The sequence below is a fragment of the Salarias fasciatus genome, chromosome 23, assembly GCF_902148845.1.
Source record: "Salarias fasciatus chromosome 23, fSalaFa1.1, whole genome shotgun sequence".
In the NCBI taxonomy this organism is placed as follows: Eukaryota; Metazoa; Chordata; class Actinopteri; order Blenniiformes; family Blenniidae; genus Salarias; species Salarias fasciatus.
Genome location: NC_043766.1, coordinates 15903310 through 15923363, shown reverse-complemented (window position 1 = coordinate 15923363; position 20054 = coordinate 15903310). Strand labels below are relative to the sequence as shown.

The following is a 20054-nucleotide window of genomic DNA, read 5'->3' as shown; positions in this document are numbered from 1 at the left end:
GGTGACAACCTCATGAAGCTCATTGGGAGACTTGGGTTTACAGCACTGTCAAAGCAAAGGGTGGCTGCTTTGAGGAATCTGAAATCTAAAGTGTGTGTGTGTGTGTGTGTGTGTGTGTGTGTCTGTGTGTTATCAAGGCCTCCCACACAAAACAGAGATGAAGTGAAAATATCAAGTGGTTCCAATTTCATAGATTCGGATTGTGCAGTCTCATAAATTAAAAAAAGTGAATGAAAGAGTGGCACAACAGTAAATATGTTTTTGGACTCTGTTATGCGTCACTCTAAAATGAATCTGTTCTTGCTTTTGTACATCGCACATACGTCTTTTGAGCACTTCAGAATCTTTTCCAGTTGTTCAGATTGTGCATTTTTTTATGGACTTATTCCTTAAAATGTAATCCCCTAGGGCATGAAGTATGAAGAAATAATTTAGAGTGCTTTCATCTCTGGCACCAATAGGTGGGGATATTGAAGTAGAAATAGCTCAGTGTGCCTCACCTCTCTCTGTAATTCTCTTTGAATTTGTCCTTTCTGGTATAATGTGAGCATTACTTATACTCCATGCTGCACTAAGCCCTTATTTATTAAAGAATAAAAGGCAGCAAAGGCTGAATTATTGCAATACATTAAGAATATGAAAGATGATGAGTTTAGCTCGACCACTCAACAGCAGGCGGCTCACAAGATTAGATTTTTCTCTTTCTTTTTTTTTTTTGCATGGTGTGACGCGGCAGGAAATTAAGTTATCTCTACCCCCTGTAATTTATTTTTCTGTCGACCAACTAAATGAAGTTATTGTTTGTGTCTGAAGCCCAGCTTGTTATAAGGGGGAAACAAAATAAAAGCGTGTGTGGAGTTTAAAAAGGCGCGATCCCCTCCAGTGCCAAATTAAATAGGCAGGGGAGAGTGGGCTGTGATTATCTGACACCCCAGCTCATCAATCATGTCGTCTTCTCCTCAGCTATTTCTACTCAACTAACTAACACTGTTAACCTCATCCCCATCATTCAGCTTGCTGTCTGTTAGGCTGGCCCCTCAGCTTGTTGGTCAGGCTCCAAATGACTTCCTGTTTTTTTTTTCTCTCTCTATTCAACCACGGTGATAAGCAGCCCAATGAAGCCTCATTTTTAATACAACTGTGTCTCAGATGACATTTTGAAGTATTGTTTTATGGGGGCCCTGCACACGCGCGCACACACATGCACGCATGCATGCACACAAAGCAGTGTTACACTAAAGAGGATTTTATCCAGCTCATTAGGAAATTGGTACTGTTAAAATCTTATTTCATTATTTTATTTTTCATTGGAAAGTAGTACTTGATCCTATTCTGTTCTTTTTTTTTTGTTTTTTTAATTTAACCTCATTTGAAGATTAGCAACTATATTTCAGTGTTTTTGCTTCGTTAGAACTAACTGAACACCTTAATTATTTAATGAAATTACAGCAACCAAGGCTGCACTGTTCTCCTTCTCAGAGTACTGTATATTCTGACTTTACGGAAGCCAGAATAATGTTTGCCCTCTGGTAAAGCTTGGTGCCACAATATCCCAAACCTCTGGTGGTACGAATTAAACAATCATGTCGCTACATCTTGGCTGTTGTTTGTGCCCGCTGCGCTTGCTTACAAGTGCATAAGGAAGCCTTCTAGGCCATGCATGTTACCAATTTAGCCCAAGCCAACCTTAACTATGAGTGATTGGGATGCAGGTCAGTTGCTTTGCTTCCACATAGTGGAAGATTGTTTAGAAATGACCCCTCACCCTCAGCGCACACATGCAAACAGCCTCTTGCTTTCAGACGCACAGTTTAAAAAACAAAAAAAAAAAAGAAAAATTCCCTCATGGATGTACAGAAACTAACAAACCTCATTCTTGAGTCCAGCTAGCATGGGTCTGTGGACTGTAAGACTGGAGTTCCCCTGACATGAGACCAAAGCAAATGGATTAGAGTAGTTTGAAACAGAGCACAGTGTCCACTTCTATTAACCTGCTCACAGTTTAAAAAAAGAAAAACCCTAGTGGAGCATTTGGTGCACTGCCCTGAATTCAGACAGAGCTTGACTTTGGGGGAAAAAAATATGTTCACAGCATGCATGCAGAGTTTGGGTAAGAAAAACCAGCATTTGTGTTGTCTCTGCATGCTTACAGGCATTTGAAAGAATTTGATAGGACATGCCAGTTTGGAGAGTGATAACACAATTGATATACAGTTTGATTCTTGAAAGAGCCAAGCACCTTGTCAGAACTGGAGGAATTCTCAATACATGTATTTGAATTTCCTTTCATCCAGGGCTATATACCTGTAGATGGTTACATGAATACCATAATTTCTTTACTGCTCACAATTGAGGGCTAAATGTCCTAAATGTAAGTGTTAAAATTATTATTTACACAGCATGGAAATACCCCTTCCCTCTAACTGCATATAACGCTGTAGATTATGGTATTATCCAGTAAATATAAAAGCAGCAGGCCAATGTTATTCCAGGGTTGTAAAGATTAATAGCACGGCATATGTGCCACACCAGAATTATGTCTCCAACTTTTCCAGATGACTTTGTAATAAATTTTACATTTGCAGCCATAAAATCTGTGTCTTGTTTGCCGTAATATTTTTGCTCCAACATGTATGTAAGACAGTGCCAGTGTTATCAGTCTTGTTCATGGTCTCTACTATGGTCCCATAAATCATTTTTTTTAATTATCTTTTTTCTCTTTACTATGCCATATTTTATTATGCTGCTGACGACACTATAATTCCCCCAAGGATTAATAAAGTTTCTGTCGATCCAGGATCTCACTTATCCGCAACTGCGAGAAGCTGCCAGCCCAGGAGCACTTTATAGTTCAGGAGTACCTGGACAAGCCCTTCCTGATGGAGGGCTACAAGTTTGACCTCCGCATCTATGTCCTGGTCACATCTTGCGATCCGCTCCGTATATTCCTCTACAACGATGGCCTGGTCAGAATGGGCACGGAGAAGTACCATGCACCCAGTGAAGCCAACCTGGTGAGTACGAGATGGTAAAACTACTATAAATAAACATGCCCCCCCCACCACAAAAAAAAAAAAAAAACTAATAATAATAATGTTGCATTAAGTGTAATGTGTGAATTCATACATTCATATTCAGGCAAACAGACAGACACACACACACACCGTTTGCATACAGCTGAGCATAAATGTCCTCGTGCCGGATATCTCCGGTAATATCAAGCCGCTCATATATGCCTTGAGGTGCTGCACCTGCTAAAGCACAGTGGTCTGCTCATGATGGGAAGCGCACCCACACAAACATGCTGACACACACATGCACAGCTTCCTATCAGGAAAGATGCTCGGCTAAAATGTGAACACACACATAGACAAGCTGCTTGCCTCCTATGACACACGTGTGTATTGTCTTAGTCTGTGACACATGATAGAGTGAGTCATTCCACAGTGGCTCCCAGACAGCCATCAGAGGCAGAAGTGGCCTGCAGTCGTGCCGTTATTACCCGTTAGGCTAAGGACAAGGACGTACTATCTCAGAATGTGAGGGATGGTGTTTAAAGCACAACAAGCATTACACTATGGCAAATTATGGTCAAGCATTAAATTTTAAAACTGTCACAATTTTAAAACGCTCCAACCTTTGTAAAACACACATAATAAACCTGTCATACATAAAAACTCGCACATTCTTATCCCCACATTCCACTGAATGAGTTGCGGCTGCGTTGCGGCTGTACCAAGATCCTGTTTGGGATCCGTCGCACTGCTGAGCTCCACCCATAGACACAGACATCAACTCTGATAAAAATAAGCTAAGTTTTGTTGAAGCCATTATTTCGTGTTGGTATTCAGATACTTTTGTACTTCCGTCATGATAAGTAGGCTACCAGTTGAGTATTTTTGTTTTTATCAATTGGGCATAATGATATGTAGTACTTTTGGGACGGTATTCTGTTTGTTAAATAAGGACAATAAGGAGCAGTTTCCTTCTCAGGAAAGTTGATTAGACAAAATGCGATCTGAAGATGTCACCCTGGAAAAGACAACTTCAAGCTCCAGTGGTTAAATTTCTTCAAATATATAACAGATCAGATCATTTCTATTTTCGATTGTTTAAGATGTTGTTGCTGCCCTTATGTTGCAGTGTTTGCTGGTAATTTGTTGAGTCTTTATGCTTAACTGTAATTTGCATCCTACTGTGAGATTACTATTTGAATGTGTTTGTGCTGAGCAATAATCTGCCTTGTGGGTGTGAGTGGGATTGAGGGTAAAGTTTTTCTCCAGCATCACAAGTGAATGAAGAAATCCAAGATAAATAAACAGTACAATTTTCACACACCAACAAACAAAACATGCCATCTGGAGCAAATTCCATTTACTGTTGCTCTGCAGGTTTCATTTTCAATGTTGTAAAAATGCATAAAAAGGTATTTACTTTTTTCACAAAACTAACTTATTCATTTTTTGTCCATACAGAGTCAGCTCTACATGCATCTGACCAACTACTCGGTCAACAAACACAATGAGAACTTTGAGCGAGATGAGACGGTGGACAAAGGCAGCAAGAGGTCCATCTGCTGGTTCACGGAGTTCCTCCGCACCAACGACTATGACATGGCCAAGTTCTGGGGAGACGTCTCTGTACGTGGGTAGTTCACCCAAACAAATGCAAACACACATACAATCACATGAAGCTGTGCTAGGTGAGTTATTCCTTTAAAGAAAGGATAGCTTAGACAGTAACAAAACACTCCACAAATGTAAACAACAACTTAATGCATGTGTATCCCTTCATATAGACACGTATTTTTTTTTAACCAGTTTAGTTTGGACTTAACGCACAAGTGAACCAGCTGAGATTTGATATGATTTGTTATGACATTGATTCAGTGAGCTTATCTAAGAGCAGGAAGATTTTACCTGAAAACATCCCTGGAGGGTGAGCTCTCTTTATCTGGCCATAAAATCTGATTTGTTCTATTATCTTTTTAAAATTCTTATCTATGCTTCTACAGTTTGTCATAATCAAATTAGACCCACAAACCAAGGTTAGTACACACTGTGTAACACATGGACACATACACACACAGCTGAGCATGAAAGTCCACATGCCAGATCCCAGCCACCCATATTTCTAATGTGGCTTATTTACTTCGTCTAGTTACTTCTGTCTTCAGTTCATCTCTGGTTTTATTTCCCTTCTGAATTACTATTTTCTGTTTATTCCTTCATGACTTTGAGTCGTTGTCCCTGAGTCCATATTCACTCTGGGACTTTTTTTTTCAGCTTTATTCTCTACGTGCATTCTACCAGTACTGAAGTTCAAAACAAAATCCCATTATCCTCTGCTTGGCAAAAGCTTTTATTTCTTCTTTTCATCAGCCTTCATGTTTTTTTTTCTTCTTCCAGTTCCCAGAGTTTTACCTGCATGTCAGTAACTTTTTTTTTTTCAAGTCTTTTCTTCTATTAAGCCTGCTAATCTGACCGATTGCTTTATTTTGTCTTGGAATGCGGCACTATAAAAATGTCTTTTACTCTGTTTAACTTACTTTTATTTGCATTGTTTTCTTTGTCTCTCATCTCTCTTGTCCTCTGGTGACATACCAGAGTGTCACTCTCGGACTCAGTGAGGCCATCCACCTCTTCTGTTGCTCTCACTTTTTTTTCCTTTGCACTTTCTTCAGAAGTTGCACTACTTTGGTGTTACTGCTGTCCACTCACACTCACACTGTGTGCTTTGTTTCCACTCTGTATTTACGCTCTCTGCTCTCTGCTCCCTGCTCCCTCTCCCTTCTTTTCTTTTCATCTCTCCTCTTACATTTTGTTCCTGTACAAACCTTGCAGGCTGCTCTGACTCTTTCTGCCAGTCGTCACAGGCAGAGATTTTGTTTTGCCAAATATTGTCTGTGGGGTTTAATAAGACTGCATATGTTTTTTCATGTGAAACACTGGCATCTCTTTCATATTGAGATGTTGTTGATGTAAGGTATGAGGCCAAAGTTTGAGTAGAAAAGTTTGAGCTTTTTTCTGTGGGTGTAATTTTGAAAGCAGGGTCTGACTATAAATGGGTTGGTTTTTACAGCCTTTTGTATTTGGTAAAACACACACAGCGGCAAAAAAGAAACCCCCAAAACAATTTGTTGAATGTCAATGTCTAAAGGTATGCCTTTCCTGTTTGTTTTTATGCACAATTTCATTAATGCAGGTTTTTGATAATTTAATAGTAAATTGTTTTTAAAGTGAAAACCAATAAGGCACTGCTTTTCACCACAAATTTCCAAAGTTTTTATTGCTGTCGTCAAAATGATAGATAATTTAAAAGAAAAAAATGTGTTTTAGATCATTTTGTTGTACATTTATTTTGTCATGTCTGTTACTTCAGATATTTTACAGCTATACTTAAAATTTAATCAAACAAATTAACCCATGATTCTTTAAATTCCTGTATATCTAATATAAATTCATTAAATTTACATTCTTGTGAAAACTAGTTGAACTACGGTAATATTGTTTTAATGTTATACCAGCAAATCATATAAATAAGAAGACCAAAGCGAAAAAGGCTTGAAACAACATTTTTAGCACTAAGTCCACAAGAAACAAGCATGCTTGCACATGTATAAGATGTCGGCCAGTGCTGGGAGCTCAGGATAAGGAGTGAGGTGATGTGGATTCACACGGCAGCCAGAACCGGGGACTTCAGGCATAAATGTTGGTGGTGGTGGAACCAAGTGTTTGTGCTTGGCAGCCTGTGGCTCAGATGGGTGGAAGGGCTGACGTATGGATAGAGTTGTGTGAGTGACATAGTGGAAAAAAAAAGGTGGGGGCGCTTCCTTATCAGGCTGAGGCCAGACCATCGTACCTTTCTCCTGTACTCAGCAGTTAGACCAGACTGAGCAAACTGCAGGCCAGCAGTACTATGCGGAGCTTGACTGCTGAGGGGAAGCTTTGTGCATTGTGTGTCAGAGTGAACATGTTTACCCCTGTTGCACAGTGAGAGTGGGCAGGCAGGCTGCAGCCTACGCGCGCACTCGCGCACACACAGATCAGGAGCCCTCTAAGCAACACAAATGAACCACCGCCAATTTGGGTGAACGTCTGCATGTGACATAGTTCCTTGTTGCCAGTAATACTTGGGTTCTCCATGGATTTTGCATTGAAATCCTATTTGAAGCCACAGAAGGATTCAGGAATAATCACAGATGGTCTTCCTTCCAATATCTGTAGGTTACAGGTCTAGAGTGTTAAGATGGCTTCGCTGTCTCTTTTTTTCTGCAATTTCAACCTTCATTTAAGGTTATCAAGGCATTTAATATTAGTATCTATTAAAAAGTTACAGCCTTTGGATTACACAAATTGTTGATATGAAAAATGTAATGTTTGTCTCTTCTCTGTCTGCGTCTGTCTCTGTGCGTCTCCTGCCAGGAGCTGGTGGTGAAAACATTAATAGTGGCTGAACCCCATGTGCTGCATGCCTACCGAATGTGTCGCCCGGGCCAACCACCAGGGAGCGACAGTGTCTGCTTTGAAATCCTGGGCTTCGACATCATCCTAGACCGTAAACTCAAACCCTGGCTGTTGGAGGTACAATTTCCTTTTTTTGTGTGTGTTCAGTTCATGAATCTAAATAAGTGTCTTCCTCACTCTTTTCTCATTTCTACTGAATGCTAAACAACATTCAGTGATGTTTTCAAAATATACATGTTTGAAATTTCAATGAAATTTAAAGGGTCCAATTTGATAACGCCACATTTTTATTTTTTAAATCAAGTATCTTTAAAAGGTAGAATGAATTACTTGTTGACTTTTGAGGTTGCGACGTAACGGTGCTGTCTCTTTTGTCATTTATGAAATTCTGTTGAATCGCACCAGGCTGTTGACTGTGAGAACAACTGCAAAACTGGCTGCATGTGACATAAGCAGGAGAGACGGAGACATTACTGCACTCTGTCAGAAAGCATAAACACACTGATTTTGCTTACATATTCTTGTATCAACACACAAACACCTACACAGTCTGGAGTGTATCGCTATGAATCACCAGAACACACTGCGAGAACCTTCTACAAAGAAAAGGATTGTGCACAGCCTTGAGTATGCGTACATGCAATTACATGCATCTGTGCTTTCATGCGCACCTTTGTATACATGTAAGAATGCATTCACATACAGCAGCATATATTCAGAGGTATGGAAATGTAGGTCAGGATGGCAGATTGCAGAGAGCGGTAGTTGTTTTTTATTCTTTCGCCGTCGGTCTGTCAAGTGTCAGTCATTTGGGAGGCGAATCTGAATTCAGAGTCCACTCCAGGATTTCTGTCTCCCCACTCCAATGTCAGCCAGTCAGTTAAAGTGTGACCTAAATCTTTTAACCCAAAGTGGCAGCACCCCCACCTCCTTCCTACAAACTGACTCAAGGATGGGAAATGCCTGGGGGATAATTGTTTGTTTTTTGTTTTTTTCCATCATACAATCTGAAATAAAAATTGGAGATTTCGGGAGAAGGAAAAGAGGTTCATCTAGGAGCATGTTTGTGGTTTCAGGTGCTGCGATTTTTCCTCTCTGTGGAATTAGTGTGCTATTATTGCCCCACTTGACTCTTTATGTGTGGCTGAACAGTTGTAGTATAAGACAAAACGATGCACAAGAGAGAGGCAAAAGTATCACGTTCCTTTTGACTGGTGTGTGTGTGTGTGTGTGTGTGTGTGTGTGTGTGTGTGTGTGTGTGTGTGTGTGTGTGTGTGTGTGTGTGTGTGTGTGTGTGTGTGTGTGTGTGTGTGTGTGTGTGTGTGTGTGTGTGTGTGTGTGTGTGTGTGTGTGTTAGTAAACAGCCGTGAATGCAGTTGTTCCACTCCAGCAGTAATGATCCCCCCTGTGCTACTAGCAGCTCTCTATAATTCTCATCAATTAACATCACACACACACAAAAACCCCACTTCTGTTTCACGCAACATTTACAGCAACAATCATTTATTTCCAAAATTCAGCTGATTAGTCAGGGGATAGTTGGATACACACAGAGACCCCTTCTCACATCCTCACCACGGATGCTGTCAAGCCTGAAAATAACTTTATTACCACTTTTTACCCCACTGTCATTCCTTCCTATTCAACTGGGACACAATACACAGTCTGGCCCATAGGCTGATTGCCACTAACGGTACCCAATGGCAAGCCCTCAGGTCTAAGTTTAATTTTTCAGAATACCCCTTTTGCAGCATTTTGTGGTAAACTATCTCTATTTCACCACATTTCCCCATTGTTTTGAATTATTTATTTTATTTCACCCGCCGAGTCTCTCAAAAAACAGTAAAAATTGCGTTAGGAATTGAAACATAATGTGGGGAGTGCAGGTTTGTTTTAATTTGTGAACTCCTCTGCTCAGATTTCCGTATTGGTGTCACTGTGAATTACTTGTGCAACGCCTCGTTGGGGCTTTAACCAGACTGCTGTTCCAGCGACGTCCTTGCGTACTCTTTAAAACGTCAGAGCTGATTGTTAGACATGAAAACCTACAGCCAGGAAATGAAAGTTCAACCTGTGCAGGCTCAAAGTCAGTTGGAAACCTGAAAGCTAGATGGTATCATGTATAAGAAACTGTCAGATGACATTAGTTGTGTCCTTTGCATTTGTGTTTTTGTCAGGTGTTTTCTGTGCGTGGGAGGGGGTGGTGGTGGCATTTTTTCTTTTCTTTTTTCTTTTTTTTACATCCTTCAGTTTTTCCCTGGCAAAATGACCATGTTTTTTTTTTTTCTTTGGAGAAGGTATTTAAAGAGTGCAGCACCAAACTCCTGGGATAACAGGACAATTTTTCTATTACTTGATACCGTGCTATTGCAAGAAAACCTCTGTGTGAGGCACAACATACCAGCTCTTTGTAAACACGCACACAAAGACGAATCGTTGTTAACAAATATAGATACTCAAAAAGCATCTGTCGCACTGGCGCACACCTGCTAAATAGCTTGTCACTAGGGGCGAGAACAGGGAAGGTAGGAGTATTAACTCTTAAACCAAGGCCAAGTATCAACCAGACACTGTGCTGCAAGCAAGCATAGAAAGCAGAGAAGAAAAGGTAAAAAGGGAGAAACAGGCCTTTGTGTGATCCTTATCTTAATTCAGCAGTTTTCAACACAAGTTTTTTCCCTCCTATTGACATTCAAAGTGTCAAGACTACAAAAACACATACACACACATGCACGCTCACTTCCTCAAATGTCGTAACCTGATATATTCAGTTTCATTACACCAACCTAGACAGTGTCTGAGTCTTGTATAGAAAAGCTGTTTCATTGAGCCGTGATCTTTACTTCATAAAGAAACACACTCAAGTGTGTGCATAATGACACACACACCTACACATGCATCGAGTACACATGCAGTCCGCTTCAACAGTACCTTCTATTGTTCCAGTCAAGGCCTTTGCTTTGAAGGGTTCAATGAGTGTTTTCTTTTTTGTGAAGTGAATAAAATCTTAAGAAAAAGCAATGTAAATGTTAATTTGCTTACAGGAACCACCTCATGAAACAAAATGTATTCTATGAATCTATAAATTCTGCAAGCACATCGTTGTGTTGTGTTTTAAAATTAAAATGTGCAAGTGATGACGAACACAATGTGATTTCAAATCCAACGTGACTCAAATGGAGTGCGTTTACTGGATGGCAAAATCTATCAGTGGGACGCTGTTATCTCAGCCCTCAGTTCTTCTCCTGTTTTGTTAGGCAGTATGATAAATACCATCACATTCGGTCAAAATAATTGGGTTTTTAATGTTAAAATTATTATTGACAGTTCTGTGGGTGACTGAAAAGGAATGAGTGAATCCATGTGCCCAAATTTGATCCACTGTTTTTTTTAAGTTCTACACCCTTATATCTTATATCTGTAAAACATTATAGAGTAAGGCGATGGATAGAGGCCCAAAAAATCAGTTTCCCCATTGTAGGTGAAAAGGATCATGGTAGTGAGGAAACATGTTTGTGAACACGAGTATCACAAACCTGCATGGTTGTTAGGGCTTGTGTGTGTGTGTGTGTTGTTGTGTTTATCTTATTGTGCAGGTTTCCATGCAGTTTTCTGGCATTTCGAATGTGTGTGTGTGTCTATATGTCGGGTTGAGTTTTCTGATTTTCCTGTAATCAAACTCCTGCTAATAGCCCATCTTTTTGTCCAGTGAGAAAGGCAGCATTACTCTGTGTAAAATAAACGTGAACAAAAAAAGCAAGGGTGAAGAAATAATGCCTTTCATGGTCTTTTACTTGTCATTGTTCTGTATTAAGATACAATCAAACATTGGAGCTAAGGCACCATGATTAATGTTGGCAACAACTTAAACACTATTTTCTCATCCATCTTTTTTCCCTTTTCTTCCTGTTCTTCCACTCTTCGGGGCAGTTGTGTAGAATGATTGGCAGCTAATGAGGCAGGCATGGTTAGGTCAACTGTGGCATGGGTTTGTTTGTGTCTATTTGCATCTTGGTGTGTTTGTGCATGTGTGAATAGGCATTACAACAACAGGTCAACAGATTGCAGCTGGACTGCTCTGCCAAAGGGTGGCGAGTCTTCAAACCCCCCCCCCCCCCCCCCCCTCTACTTCCCTGTACTCCTTCCTGCAACTTTAATTCTGTTCTCTGCCTACAATTGTTTCAAGATGAGTTTTGTCCATACCTCGGCCAACATAATCCAGACTTCCTCTTCGTTTGAGTGAAATTGTGTGTGTGTGTGTGTGTGTGTGTGTGTGTGTGTGTGTGTGTGTGTGTGTGTGTGTTTGTGTTGGAGATGTGTTTGTGGGATGTAGTCTGTTCTGGCAACTGTAAACACATACAATGACACAGATGCGCATTTTCACTGTTTCCTTTCTTCTGACATACATACGCACACACCACAGTCATGCACAGGCTGGAAAAAGCGAGTTAGATTTCTTGCCTGGAATAAAGTATGGTGTAAAATGGGCTGTGTGGAATAAAAATTAAGAGTAGTCACCTAAGGCATAGTGGTTTCAGAGGGATTTTGGAGCATGGATTTAGTGAATATCTCTGTCTTTCTTATAATTTCTTCAGGAAAGTGTTTCCTAACCCCTACAAGAGCTGAATCAAACATGATTGTGTATTCTGGGTGATTAAAGAGGAATTTACTGAATACCTGTGCTCTCCAAATAATTATCTTCCCCTCTTGATTGAATATTTTAGGATGAAAACAGATAGAAAATACATACAGTTTGATGCACTCAATTATTATTCTGAGGCTCTCCTTCCCCCTTTTCCACATCTCATTCTCCTTTTGCCTTTGATTTGTCTTTGGAACTTTGTGTGATTCATTCTGTACACTGGCATTGCTCTTACATCTGGAGTGTCTTTCCACTTGTGAACCCTAGGTGGCAGTAGTGACTTGTGAGCTCAAAATCGGTTTATTAAAGAATAATTACAATGATGTATGAGGCTGTCTGTCTCTATTCACATCCATTTCCCCCAACATGACTATTTCATGGAATAAGTATCAAATTAGGAGTGCATAGGTTTTGTATTTGGGGCAGTTGAAAACATACCCCAACATTTAGTCATTTATCATCAGGCATGTGTGGCACAAGCAGTGACTGTGTCTGTGAACATTTATGCAATTTAGAAAAAGAAATATGAACTGCATCAACTGTTGATGTCTGTCGCCCGAAATTGTGGAGTGAGAGGATTGCATATTTTGTGCATGTTTATGAATGATGGCTGCACCTCAGGGAATGCTTTCATGATATATTGTTGTGCATATTAGTGTGCACCTTTACTAGGCTTACCTTTTTTTTTTTTTTTTTTTTTGCACTACTTTGTGATCCTTTGATTCTTTGTAGCCTTGTTTGCTGTGATGTCTTCAAAAGGCAAAACTCGCCAACCCCTGCCTGCCACTCAACCAGCCAGGTGGGTTAAGCTGACTGGGGGCTAAGCAAAATCATTGGCCCTCTTGCTCCCAGGACCTTTACCAGCACACTGCTAAAGTTTCCCCATGTCCGAGAGGACGACATAAAATGCCACAAAAAGAACAAAACAGTGATTGAGAAGACGGCTGAAACAAGAGAACAACTCAACCAGGCGGCCAGCTGTCTGTCTTTCTGTCGCTCTGCTACTCATGCTCGGTTTCGCTCTCCCTCTGCCTCCCTTTCTCTTTCCACCATTGTGTGGCAACAAACGCTCCATTCTGACAGCGGTTGAACTGTGCCGATATACTTGAGTGTGTGGGGCAAAATGGGAGCCTTGTCAAAGCAGTGGTTGTTTACACACTGCCAGGAATAATAAGAGGGGGTCGTTTTTCTGAACCGATTAATCACGAGCAGCCCTTGTACTTGTGTTAGAGAGTATTCCAGACACAGGATAGATGTTGATGTGGGGAAGCAATTTCTTTTGGAAATAAAGCAGATGATTGTTGTTGATCCGGCGCTGTTGCTATATCATTAAAGTGAGGCTAGCAGACAAGAAGCCACAGGAATTAGTTGTCTTTTTCTTTTTTTGCCCTCTACATTTTTAACAATGAATGAGTGAAATAATCATGATCATAGCAAGATTTTCTCATTTTTTAATTAGGTTTATTCATGACTGAGGTGATTACATTACAGTTTAACTGTCACACAATAGTATGATTACAGTTCCTTCACTGTAGTTATGCAAAATGGCCTGTTGCTATTTTAATACCAGTGTTATTGTTAGGCTGTGCTTTTATTGTTTGGTTGCTATTTCCTAACTAAATATCCTTAAGCAGTGCAATTCTTACTCCCATGCCTCAGCAGGCAACACACTGTCAGACAGGCCCTCTGTCCAAAAATTAATAGAGTATATGAAATTAAATAAGCCATGCAAAATCTGAAGGTTTAGTTTCCTCTCTTCTGTTTGTACTTAAGGGCTTGTAATAAAGATCAGTAGATCGACTTGCAATTCTGAGAGAATTCAAACCAAACAGCCAGCTAATAAAATAATGAGGCTCAGCCACAACAACCTTTTATTTCACAGCTGCCTCCGTAAGCAATAGCAGCTTACTTGTACGTCTCAATCACACCTCCAGATGCTGACATAAAAATTGTTCCATGTTCTGTATAGTTTTACTGTTCTGTAGATCATCTTTTGATCTCAGTATATTTTAATTGGATGATGAGATGAAGATAAATATGTCCTGTGAAAAATTATGGGCTTATGTGTTCCTTCTGTTTCTTGACTGATTGATATTCAGCTTGTTGATGTGATACTGATGCTGAAACACATCAAAGAATCAGTAAAAAGAAGTTTGTAATCTTTTCATCTGACACTTTTATTGAATGCGTCTTGGAACAACGATTGGCTCTTATAAGACCCTGCCAGACTCCCTTAAGGAAAGCAGAGTGGGGGTTTTGGTAGCCTGCAGGGGTTCATTAGGACCAGACTAGCCCAACTTCCTCTGCCAGAGAGGGAAAAGAGAACACAGAAACATGGAGAGAGAGAGGAATGAAGAGAAGTAACAACCAGAGAATGAGAGGGAGTGAGAAAAAGGAGGGAAGTGTGGGTGGGAAGGAGGTGGTGACCAGTCACAAAACATGGTGGAAGACATCAATAAATGGAGTGGGGAATAGAAACTATTGAAGAGTGTGCGACAGGCAGTGAATGGAAGGAGAGGGACAAAAAAAAAAAAAAAATAAAACCCCAAAAAAACTATGGGAGCACACAGAAAGACAGTGAGTAGTGAAATGCCAGTCTATCCTGTGACAGGTTGACATTGCAAATCAAACTAAGAAATGAAGACAGGTAACGAGACAACCGTCACAGGGATCACTGCCAGTGTGGCTGTTACCTATAGGCTACGGTGCTCTAAAGCCATACTCTTTTCATTGTGCCTGTCACATTGGGGAGTGCTCTAAATGAAAACAGACCTCTTTCCTTTTTTTTTTTTCTTTTTTTTCTTGTCTTTGGTGAGGTACTGTAGATCGAAGTGAAGCTCTGTCCTCAGCACACAGAGGGATGTATTGTATACCTCTTTCTATTGAGTGAAAGAGTTGGATATGGTCTCTGTTCCTATTTTTCTCACTGTACTGGAAGACATTCATCACCCACCTTGTGATAAATGGTTGCTGTATCCAAAAACGTCCATATGACTGCTCACAAACCCTCAGAAAGGCATCTCTATACAAACCCACTTCATACTGGGGAGGATTTAGTAGCTCACCTATGGTATTTGTGGAACTACTGTCTGCCGGAAGAGATTCCAACAGTGCTGGCTCAAGAAAGGGTGTACCAATATTTCCCCGACAGCTACAGCTCAGTGTGACATTTCTTAATCTTGTGAGCACTTATGCACACAGAGCCACATACATTTAAACACACAGAGGCTTCTTTGTAAAATCATGTTTCTTCTCTTTATAGATGGATGTCCACCATCAATGGCATCGAATTGTTTGTCCAGGATATTTTATCAGCTTTACTGTTTTGTTATACCTGTCCAGAGGTTTGTTTGTTTGTTTGTTTGTTTTTTAACAGCTGGATAATTATTCTAATGCATAATCTTTCAGTAGTGACAGCTTTCTTTGGCCTTTGTATGGCTGGACATACTATGGTGCAGTGGGTTTCTGGATGGCTAGTTGTGGTGTGAATATTATTTTTAATTTACTGTTCGAAACTCTTCAATATAGCAGTAAGCACCTTTGTGTCGGGATTAGCAACGGTGAGTTCAAAAGAACAATAAAGAAAGAGGAACAGAGTTCGGGAGCGAGCCCCATAATATATGAGATACTTTTCACAAGTCTAAAAGAGCTTTCACATTGTGAGGATTTCAGATAAACAAACAAAAAAACTTCATTATAATTTACTTGATGTTGCACTCTGATGTGTTTTTCTCTTAAGGTTTTTTTTTCTTTTCTTTTTTTTAATAATCCTTTACCCACATTCTTGAGTGGTTGAAAAAGGGGATCTGTATTACACAAAACTTCAGTTAGCTCAGTTTTGCTCTCTTGCTGAAATTACGACATGCAGTCGTCTGTTGTGTTGCTTTGAAGTATTGAACTGTGTCCAGCGGCTTTTATTAAAGGCGATAGGAACAGGACGACTAGTGTTTCTGACGCAAAAACACATTCTGACTGCAGATTAGGTCCACTGGGAAAGATGAATTTCGAGCCTGACATCTACTTTTACTACTAGCAGTCATCTATTAAGCACACATGTTTGGATGCTTTGTTTTATCTTATTTTTCATATATTGTTGAATTATATATGAAACACAAAAAAATTACGAAAATAAAATAAAACACACTGATTATGTGCTAACTTGTGAAGCCAAAGCAAAGCAGGCTAGTACAAAACAAGTAGACATTTTTTCAAAATGGGCATGTAAAAATTGAAAAGAAGGGGATCCAAGATTGAGCCTTGGGAAACATTTTTATTTCATAGAATCCTGAAGAGCATGTGTCCACTCTTACCAAAAATTCATTTAATATAAATTTGTGGTCTGATAATATGTTCTGATCTAATAAAATTTGGGTTTGTTTTTATGATAGGAAATTATGGTTCTGAAGTAATTATTGTTCGCCTGTTTCTCCCCACTGTTATACAATTTTATTTGTCCTTGAACTATTTAATGCTTAGCCAATAATTTGTTTTTCCTCCATGTTCTTTCAGTTAATCTGAACTTTCTCTTTTCCGTATGTTTTTGTATGTCTCCATTTGCTGTTCCTGAATCACAGGCCTCTGGTATAATCACCAGAGCCCTTTTGCAGGGTCAGTAATATTTGTAGCTAACGACAAAGTCGAATAGTGTTTACTCAGTTTGCACAGAGGCCCCCTGTTGCATAAAAGTAAGTGACATGGAAAAAACACGAGTGGTCAGATACAGCCAAGTCAACGACAGACTGACATACAAGATCCAGTGTCTGTCTCCAGTTGTGAGTTGGTGGTGTGATATTTTGAATAAAATCCATCAAGTAATCCGCTTAAACTGTTTTTAATAATGGACTAATATTTTCTTTATATGTATGTTAAAATCAACACTTACGTTGTTTTTATTGTAATAAGTGTAAATTATTGCTAAAGACTCCTACTTATGAACAAACTTTATCTTGGTTGTGTTTGAACTTTAATAAATATTAGTGGACTGTGAAAAGGAAAGGCATGATGCTCAAAGGTGAAACACTTAATGAAATGATTTTACTGTATTTGTATGTCAGGTTCATGGTTATCGGTCTCTGTCCGTCTTGCTGCTTCGGCCGGTTCTTTTCTGATCCACACCTTTGAGGCATGATGGGGGTAACTCCTTTCTCACGATGCAGTGTGTATTGTATGCAGCAAAATACATGTGTGTGCTCATGGTACTGACTGTCTTCAGTTAGACCAAGCGATGTTGATGACAAGTGGGGCTTCCAGCTTGAAATTACCGGCCTCATAACGTCCAGACCCCTGAGGAACCCTAGGGAAGCGGTCTTCCGTACGGTCTTCCTAGGCACGCCCATCCCTCTTTGCTCAATGCTACGAGGGGAACTCTTGTTAGTTTCTTTTTCTCTGCAAATACAAATGCCCTCCGAGCCCCCTGAACCAACCTCCAAACCCTCCCTGACCACCTGAGGGCCCCGCAAACCAGTGACTTTTTTGAAAACAATTTCAAAACGTACCGTGAAAATAAAAAAAACAAAAATAAAAAAATGCATTCTATCAATCATTCTAATGATTATTAAAACTTTTACTTCTCTTGCTACGTAGCACTTTGAGATTTTTTAAATATTAAGTGCATTAATAAATAAAATCTATGATTTGTAATATGCTTAAATCGGGTGGGTTGTCTCATCAAATCTGAGGTTGTAGTGGAGGTGGAGGTGGGTGCACAGTTTAGGCCACAGCACTTTGGAGAAAATGATCAAATTTTGGAGTATATTGTACACATCATATTTACTGCCAACAATGCAAATGAAATGCAAACATTTACTTACCGATAAAATTGGATAATGGAACCCTGTGAGGGTTTTTCTAGTGCAGAAAATCAAGGAACAACCCATGGTTACAGTGAACCAGCAACTAATTAAAACTGGGTAACTGTGGAAAATGATAATTAGAGGACAAGGTAATCTAAATGTTTTATGAGAGCCAAGTTCCACTTTGTTCCAATTTCCAACATGTTCCAATTTGTCAATCATTCCAGACCAGACTGTCAGTCATTTTAATCATGCCCCCTGATTATACAAAACTTTAGCGGTGTATGTAAAGTTAACTATTGACTTATTTGTAGAATCACCGCCTGATGTTTCCTCAAAGATGATAACTAATGTAATAGTGAGGCATCACTGGATGGAGAGTGACAGCGGACAGAAACTCACTGCAGGCGTTAATTCGAACATTCTCAAGAGTGAGGCCTAACTGTAAACTCTATTATATTGAAAAGTTTTATGTGTAACCTCAGAAGTAGAGGCTGTGTTAACCTCCCTACTGTTGACTGTTTAATGTTACCAATGCAGAGCATTGTACAAAATCTCACTGAACATATCCTGCAAATAGAATGTATTTTTGCCACAATTTTGGGACTGTGCAGTTGTCTTTCCCACCAGAGAAGCCGTTTAATTTGACTTCCATGGCAGCCATCCTCTCCTGAAACCTCTGCTCCTTGTGCCTTTGATACTGCGTGACATTGCTCCAGCTGTGCTATCGGGTGAGACAGCCCAATAATAACAGTTTTTTCTTAGTGTCTGCTGCAGTACTGACTGGAAAAAGTCAGCCATGTCCACGCTGTCCATGTCTAGGTGTTTGTAGTGAGTCGAAATGAGGTGCCATGCAGCCATTGTAGCAACTTAAGCAGCAGGGGCATCTATGCGGTTATTGGTAAATGTATCACACGATTCTCGCAAGGTGAGGTTGAGTGACATAGAACTTAAGGAAGTTTTTTTTTCTTTTGCTTACTTTATTGAACATTTTACAGAAATGCAGACTCTCAATGAGGATGGCAAACATAGATTGCCATCAATCACAGTGCAATGAATAAAAAGGGGATTTATGTAAGAAAAGCAAAACAAAATACTGAAAAACAACTATTAAGGTGCATCAGGGCTGCCATGTGAGTCAGGCATCTAAAAACAATATAAATCACAACAGAGACACAAAGAGAGGAAAGCAAATAGTTGTTTTGTCAATTCATATACAGTTCATTTTTTGGGATGAGGCAACATTTCAAATTTTGTTTTCATGTCTTTTTGTCTGTTATTTCAGTGGAGAAAGATTTAATACATACACATGCAAGTTGGTTATAAGTTATAAGTTAGATTTTACTCTTTTAAAAACTTGTGAACCCTGAATAAAATAAAGGGTGAACTGTATAGCTTTGTGTGTATCTTTATTCTGCTGCCCCCTCTCTCCTGCCCACCCCAACCAACCATCCAACCAACCCATTATTTGGATTTGCATTTGTATAGCTCACTGTATTTTCTCTGACACGTGAAAGCTCCCTCCCGTCTGGGGGCTTGCAGATCAACCTTTAACATCAATTCCTGGCCCTTCCTAGTTTCTTTTGCTGCCTACAAGTTTGGTGCCTACAGCCGTTAACCTGAGGTTTCACAGCAATTTACACTGCCGCTCACTGATGACAATCCCTCCTTTCACACAGTAAGTGAAAATGGCAAGCTGGTTGTGGGTTGTTTGAAGCTGCAGAGGCCAGTAGGGAACACTGGTGCTGAAGATGGAGATATGTAAGCCTAACATGAAGGAAAAAAAAGGGTAAAAGTCAATCACCTGACGTTAAAAGTCAACACCAGGATGTCCGGCCTATTGCACTGTGTACTATTGCCGTGTTTCCATTGCGCCGTTTGTGGTAGTACAGCACGATACAGGCTGGTCCTTAAATGTGCAGCATGTCTGTGTCGTGGTGCCACTGCAGAGAGCACGGTTTGAATGTAGACGTCATTACGCAATGGTAATTCACTAAGCGTTGGATTTTTCACCCTCTAATAGTGAACGTGAGCTGGGTTTAGACTGTCGTGAGGCAGGTTAGTTTTACCCTACTGATGATGTGTTGTTGCAATAGTAATCCTGCTCCGGCTGTGTCGGTCCTTCGCTCTATGACATTTAAAATGAAAAAAAGA

General features: G+C 39.9%; 1 protein-coding gene across 5 annotated transcripts in view; it reads left to right on the top strand.

Moving 5' to 3' along the window:
* The window catches only part of ttll7 (tubulin tyrosine ligase-like family, member 7), an 83161-nt gene that overhangs the window by 18033 nt on the left and 45074 nt on the right, over window positions 1–20054 (top strand). For all 5 annotated transcript variants that reach the window (XM_030082613.1, XM_030082611.1, XM_030082614.1 and 2 more), the window contains exons 7-9: window positions 2798–3014; window positions 4476–4640; window positions 7425–7583. In XM_030082613.1, the coding sequence (XP_029938473.1) occupies window positions 2798–3014; window positions 4476–4640; window positions 7425–7583 (541 nt within the window). The remainder of the gene's footprint in view (window positions 1–2797; window positions 3015–4475; window positions 4641–7424; window positions 7584–20054) is intronic.